At 40.5% G+C, this 7,676-nt stretch overlaps 1 protein-coding gene across 2 annotated transcripts; it reads left to right on the top strand.

Annotated features, from left to right (window-relative positions):
- Nucleotides 1–221: 221 nt before the first annotated feature.
- LOC118415819 (sodium-dependent lysophosphatidylcholine symporter 1-B-like) lies at nt 222–7,282 on the top strand (the record flags this gene model as incomplete). Of its 2 annotated transcripts, none has more annotated exon segments than XM_035820653.1 (11): nt 222–351; nt 1,140–1,218; nt 1,471–1,628; nt 1,929–2,019; nt 2,400–2,524; nt 3,200–3,283; nt 3,854–3,937; nt 4,580–4,695; nt 5,143–5,280; nt 6,118–6,291; nt 6,572–7,282. In XM_035820653.1, coding segments are annotated over 11 exon segments (1,225 nt in total), but the record flags the coding sequence as incomplete, so codon positions are not given.
- Between the last annotated feature and the right edge of the window lie 394 nt (nt 7,283–7,676).

Raw genomic sequence — 7,676 nt, 5'->3', positions numbered from 1 at the left:
GCGATATCGCTGTTTTTCCGTGGTGCTGTGATGAATGTCCAATGTGATGTTGGTAAATATGCTAAGATGGTGGTCTGTATATATGAAACTTGTTTTACTTACACTTGATGTGTTTATATTTATGGTTCCTCGTTTTCCTAGTTGGTATATGCATATGAACAATATCAATGAAGGTCTCAATTCCTTTATTAATTCAATAACTGGATTTTGTTGTCTTCTAGGATCTTTTGGTCGGGAATACTTCTCATTCCCGTGTACTTCCTGTCTTGGTACGTCCCACCTAATCTCCCGGATGTTGTGAAGATGATCTATTATCTCCTGCTGAGTTCACTCTTCATGTTTCTACAGACGGTAAGTCTTCAATAAACAAAATGAAAAAAAAAAGAAAGAAAATTTGAATACAACATAACAAGCTACACATATATGCAGAGAAGTAAGATCGTATATATCAAGATGGGACAGAAATAACAATATTAAGCAGAGTGACTAAATTATAACTTTGCAAAACGCTTTTATCAATGTTAGGTATCCTTCCGTTATCCTTTTTCAGGCTATTAAAGGCCACAGCGAGTAAATTTTATGGATGACATCAGCGCGCGCATTAATTTTTGCCTGATTTCAGAAAAAAAACAATATTTTTTTTCTTCTGCAGGGATGGTAAACATGACGATAACGTACCAAAATGAGCAAATATGTTGTGTTGTAGCCTAATAATTGTACTTGTAGAAGTAACACTTACGAGGTACCCAGGACTGTAGTTGTAGAAATCAAACTTATTGGATAGTTGTAAAAGTGACACCAATATGGAAGCCATGAGTGGTTACCAACTATATTGGTGATGTCAGTCTACCACACTAGTGTCACTTTTACCACACCAGTTCATGTCTTGAATACAGGAATGAATGCCTTGTTGGCTCTGATACCGTGTTTTGTCCCTTTAATTCTTGTTACAGCATTCAGCACAACTTAATGGTACCTATTTATAAAATGTAGCCATCTTGTTTTTTTTCACCCATCTTGTTTTTTTTCGCCCTATCGCACTATTTTTGCAGTCTGCAGAGGACGTCATCCATAAAATTTACTTGCTGTGGCGCCGGCCTAAGTAACATAGTTGACATGTCCTTTCCCCTCAAATGCAGGCTAACAACGTCTCCTACCGGACCCTGGTGATGTACATGTCTGATGACGAGAACGCCAGGAACAGAGCTACACTCATAAGTACGTCACTCCTTCTGTCCCCACTTTCTGCGAGACAACACATTTTTGAACCACCACAAATAAACAAACAAACAAGATTAGTGATTAAAATGTTTTACTGTCAATGCTCACGTTTTCTTAATACTCTGTAATGTCCGGTAGATAACCTTAAATTATCATCGATCGTTCTTGTTTGTTTAAAAATAAACGTATCTACATGCTACGCTTGACTCGCACATAACAGTTATGTGTCGTTTTGTAACATTCCGCCAGGAGGCGCCGTTGAGCTGGTTGCTGTAGTAGTGGGTATCGCCCTGCATGGTCAGATCGTGGCCGCTTACGACACGGCGCCTGAGAAAGCCTGTAGACTAGCGAACAGCACCGACAACAGCACAAACCACCGCATAGACCCAGAGGAACTGGAGGATGTCGTAAGCATGCAGTTATCAAAGGTTGTGGGGGAAATTTACTAAATCAATTTCATAACAAAAGTTATGATTTGTTTTAGAATCATACAATGTATGTTTGTGTTTTGTTTGTGTTTGCGTGTGTGTTTTTTGTGTGCATAGGCCTGCTTATGTGTGTATGCAAATGTTAACTGTGAAAAAGGTCGCTGTAAAATACATGGACGTCTGTGTGGATGGCGTTCAGCACCAAGGACAGACCCACGCAACCAATCGTTACGTGTTGTTAGCTGCTCGTACTCTAACTACTGTTGATTTTTTCTTCAGAAAAACGGGTACCTGATCTCTGCCGGGGCCATGTGTGGCATGTCCCTGTTGGCAACCCTGATAGTCACACTAGGAGTGAAGGAGAGAAGAGGTGAGAATTGTTTCATCTTTCCAGCTGCACCGTATACCCTCTCAAGTTTGCATTTTCCCCTAAGCCTTGGGTTATTTTCCTATTGACCAAAACATTAAAACTCCTACCTACAGTGTCCATCTGTCTACTACAAATGTTATCTTCAAGTCTTTTTCAGTTTGACAAGTTTCAAAGTATGTTCAATTGAACCTGGCTATTCCAGTACTTCATGTTATTCCTAAAACCTTTTTTCCGTTCTTTAAAACTTTTCCTCGATGAAAAGCAACCTACTCGCCACACAATCGACTAGTTTCGTCTGTGAAAGTATTCCCCAGTCTAGAACACAGCTTTTCATTGATAACCTTTTATCCAAATATTAAGGCATCTGTCTTTTTTCACAGATATGGAAAGAGAAAACGAGCAGAATTTGAACGGAAACTTCCTGAAGACGCTGAAAGGCGTGGTTACCTTCCGTCCGAACGTCTACTTCCTGATATACGATGTCTGTTTATATTCTCCAACTGTGGTGAGTGAAACCTTTCATTATTGATATTTCATAGGGGAAGCTTTAGCACTAGGAATGGAAAATGGGTCACATAGATTCAGTTCATTTTGCAGGGGTGTTCTGGAAGAGTCTATTCTGGGGGGGGGGGGGTAGGGGGCTTAAAAATCCATTTTGGAGTGAGATGATGTTTGGGAATAGACCCAATTCCATACAAAAGGTGGACATGAAACAGCACATTTTTTTCGTTGGGATGGGGGTGGATTGAAACATTCTGTGTTTGCTCAAATGTCGGCCTTTCTAGTTAATTTGTATTTTGAACAAAATGATGAAAAAGGGTTGACCACAACCATCCTCATGGTGAAATAATGATTCATTGTTGTTTGTCATAAGGTAAACTATGCAGCGTACGCGTGTTCAATCCTTGTAACAACATTCGTCATGACTTAGATGTAAGAAATTATGACTTCCTTCGTTTTCTTTAGTAACGTGGTCTTACATCGATTTAAGGATGTCCATATTGAGTTATCCACAAAATCAAGGAAAACTTTATCTATTAGCATACAAGAAAGACTAAATGCCGATCGCATTGCCATCTATCGGAGCTAGATGAAGTTTTGCCGCCCTTTGACATACATAGATTTCGTACTTCCGTCGTTTTACTCATAACCGATCTATATCATGCACGCCATCTTGCAGATCTACTCAGGAGGTGCAGCTATCTACCTACAATATTCACTCGATCTCCGCAGTCAAGTGCCAAACATCCTGTTGATTACTGTGGTAAGTTTTATTTCACAGTGTTCTCTTAATGTGATTTCACATCGCTTTGTCATTCCTTTGCCTCTCTATGTCGCTTCTTTCTAATGGAAAAAAGGTTTTGAATTGTCACTAAGGGCTCATCGGCGTCTTTTGAACAGTGACATATTTCAAGACTTGATTATTGAGGACACAGTTATTTAGCCCTGAATAGTATTTCAGGACAGAAAATATAAAAGTTACTTATTTTCGAACGATTATTACAATAATCGTCTATATACTATTGAAATAATGTGATAGATGGTTGGTACCATTCCCTTATTACATTATTTCACTGGTAAGGGTACAAAGATTGTGTCTATTAGTAAGAATGTGATAGCACCCCACTATCACAATATTTCACTAGTAAGAGTGCAAAGATTGTGTACTTGTTACATAACGTGAATTTCGTGAAATCATTGTGTCCACCATTATCACATGTGAAAGTTGTTAACACGGTTTTCGACTGAAGAAGTTTTCGAAGCAACATAATGTGATAAATAGACAGTGCTATATTCCGTGTACATGCGTGTGATCACTTTGGTTATTCCACAGGTATCTACTGTAGTGGCCCTGCCTGCAGTCGGCGTACTTGTCGACAAATTCGGAAAGAAGCCGGTCTACATAGTCATGGTGGCGGTGAGTACAAGAAATCAATCATTTCAAATATTCAAAGCGTGATCTATATGTGTTGTTATCTTGTCTTTCAATCAATCATTTCTATCACCTGTTAAATGTTGCAAACATTTTGTTTAGATTCAATTCAAGAATTTTTTTACTAGGCGCAAAATCGAAATGGGCCCTCGAGGTCAACTGTGGAGGTTCTCTTAGGCTAATTTTTCATGTCGGCAACTTTAATTCTCTTCTTAATTGATACTCATCATTTCGTTCTTATGTACGTATCTCACCCAGTTCTCATTTACGTTTTTTGAATAGTCCTTAACCCTGGTTGGCTTTTGAGCCATGCTTAACGGTGACCCGCGGCAAAGAAAAAAATGTGCACGTTAACCTTTATCCGCGGGGTAACCTATACCCGTTGCATTACACGGTATCGAGGGATATCACGTCGACGAAGGGCGGTTTCAAACTGCAATGTTGTATTTTAAAGATATTGCCCTTCGACGTGATATCCCTAAATTTTATACCCTGTTTTAGAAGAAAATTACAACGGACATAGTTCACCCCGCTGATAAAGGTAAAGTAGGGTTACTGTCAGCTTGCTTATGACAAGCCATCTTCTGATTGTAGCGTCTGATGAATAATTGGATTTCGTATCTACAGTTGACGATCCCGTTCCTGACTGGGTGCGGCCTTGTACCTCCCGGGAACCTGCCCGTAGTGATAGTCATTATCGTCTTCATGGGGGCGCTGATGTCCGCCAACAGCTACATCCCATGGTAGGTCAAAATTCGTAACATGGTGCCCGTGTGGTTTTGGATGTTGATATTCAGAATCTAAAGGTCCTGGGTTTGAAGCACCAGCAGCCCCCAATGTTGTGTCCCGATCAACGAAAGGCGCGCTTTGCACCAATTTCCTTATTTATCCATGATGTGAATTGGGTACACTGTACGTAGCTTCGGTTGGGGACGCCATGTCGGCTGAAACATAAAATTCACGTATTGGAGGAGAGACACGCATCGAGAGAACCTTACACTAAGTTACAGGAAGTACAGAAAGCCAAAGATTTTCCCATCAATGAACAAACGTTTACAATGGGGGGCAAACAGCTCTATATTCGAAATAGTGCGGGTCAATCTTGACTATTCTAGTTTCCAAAGATCTTAATAATATTAACATTTTAAAGCAATCATGGATTTATCAAATTGAACCTTTCTCTCCCACAGGACCATGTTGTCCGACATCGTGGACGCCTACCAGCTGCAGACCAACCAGCGGCTGGACACGCTGTTCTTCAGCATGTACCTGCTCATGTGTCGCCTGGCTTCTGTACTGGGGCAAGCAGCCACAACCGTCGCGCTGGTGTAAGTCAGTTCGTGCTGTTAAACATAACGTTACATAGACTTCTAATATATAAGAACTGCTACACTGCAATGAAATAGCAATACGGAAGCAAGCTAGTGATATCATGTGGCCGAATCGGTAAGGTGTTTCTGGGTTCAAAACAACTAACGTCTCCAAATGCTGTGCCCTTTAATAGGAAAGGCATTTAACACGACTTTCCTCACTTCACTCTGGTATAAATGAGTACCTAGCTTCGGCTATGGCCGTCCCTCAGATAGCGGATGTCCCGTGTTTAGGAGATAAAGCCACACCTCAAGCATAAAGAACACGCCACACTTATCGAAAAGAGTAGGGGTCCTTCCTGTGTGAGTGGATCAAACCGTACAGTCTGGTCTCCGGGTTGGCATATTGAAATGGAGATAGTCACCTGCTATTTCAATCCTTCCACAAATGTGGTAAAGCTACCTAAATAGATAAATATGCTAAAAATAACGGATCCAATATCTAGTTTATCTTCGTCACGGTGGAAACGCCCTCTAATTCTTTTGCAACAGCTTTAACATTTATATAGTACCCAGATTATGTAGAATGTATGTAGACACAATACGGTTAATGGATAATAAAGTTCTTTGTAGAAAACCAAGTGTTCTAATCGAGACAGATGTTATGGTGACTGTTACCCTCGTCTGTTAGTAGCGCCACCTATCTGCAGTACGTAAGAGAACCAGTCAGAATTGTAATGAGGAATGTGAGATAAAACACTATGTTGTGTACAAAGAACTTTGTTATCCAGCATACCAGCCTAATGACACTTTTCACGAATGTCAACTTGAAGGGTTTTTATTCTTCGCTTACAGAATCGGCGGGTACGTAACCGGTGAATGTACTCAGCCTGAGTCTGTGGACACGTCACTGAGAATTCTGATGTCCGGCCTTCCCGTCGGCCTCTCCCTGATTGGTCTAGTGTGTCTTATAAAATATCCAATCACCGAGGAGATAAGAAAGGAAAACAAGGAGGCCTTAGACGAAATGTACGTTGTGCTCTGTTTGTTTTCAACCATGTTTGGGATTTCTGTTGTACCTTTAATAGGCTTCAGACGATGCAAGTCCCACTTTCATTTGTTACGCGCTGACAATGTGTAACTTTTTCTATGCTTTCTTTGTCAACGTTGTCGTGTCAATTGCTTTGTTCTATGTACCGGCTCCTCCCATTGGTTTACGCAGTCATGTGATAAGTACACTGTGTGAAATGTAAAGGGACAATAACTTTGTTGGATGGTGTTAACAAATCTTATGTGTCTACTTCTACAGGACCGCATCTCTTCAAGAAATGAAGACGCCCGTTGCAAGTAAATAAGACATACAGCTATGTCTTTACGAAAGGGGACCACCTAACAAGGACTGGACTACTTTTAAACTCTTAACTTCGTAGCATTCGATTCACGACACCTTTGAAATGGTGGTAACGATCTCATATTGGACAATGCCAAAGGGCTCAATGGACGATTTTTGACGACTGTGGAGAAAAGTAAATGTTAAAGTGCCCCTGAAATGATATGTGCAAGTAATGCTAGTTCACCTTTATCCACGGGTAACCTTTATTCGTTGTTTTTAAAAACATGGTATTTAGGGACATCAAGTCGACGGGCAGTGGTTGCAAACTTCAAAATGCAGTTTGAAACCATTGCCCAATTTTGAACAACGGATTAAGGTTCCCCACGGATAAAGATGAACTAGCGTTACGAGTACAACAAACAACTTCTCAGCATTAATTTACAATGTTGTCGAAAGGAAACTAACAAGATTCTGAAAAATTGACCGTGTGTGTAATTAAACGGAGAAGTCCACTACTAATATATGTTATTTAAAAGGTTGTAACTACTGGATTATCCACCAATGTACATACCGATTGACGCAAATCAATCTGTTAATTGTATTTTATAGTATTTAATCATATTTAACATTAATCAATCTGTATGTGAATGGAAACTTCCAACAAATAAAAGAAATTCGAAAATGTCACTCTCCCTCGAGTATTGCACTCTTTAGTGACGAGTTATGCTAGGATCCAAATTGCACCGGTGTCGGCCGGGCACTGAAGCCGCAAATATCTACCGGTGGACTACCGAATACTCTCGGCGATTTCATGAAAAGGGTCACGGCGCTTATTTGTCACCGAGTCCCGGTTTGATTTTAACTGCGAGTTTTTAAAAAAATCCAGGGGCCCAGCCGTGTCACAAAATAGGCCAGTATACGCAGGATGTCCCATGGGGCCACGCAGGGTTCACGCCTGAAGTGCAGACAAAATGCCCGTAAACTATTCGGAAGGGCCCCTTTTTTTAAATTTGGGACCTTAACATTAGATTGTTTGTTCCTTTTCTTTTATAACGTTACCCAGACGACGTTAATCATTTCA

Source organism: Branchiostoma floridae, chromosome 5 (assembly GCF_000003815.2).
Source record: "Branchiostoma floridae strain S238N-H82 chromosome 5, Bfl_VNyyK, whole genome shotgun sequence".
In the NCBI taxonomy this organism is placed as follows: domain Eukaryota; kingdom Metazoa; phylum Chordata; class Leptocardii; order Amphioxiformes; family Branchiostomatidae; genus Branchiostoma; species Branchiostoma floridae.
Note: the sequence above shows the minus strand (reverse complement) of the source record. Positions and strands in the feature narration are given on the sequence as shown.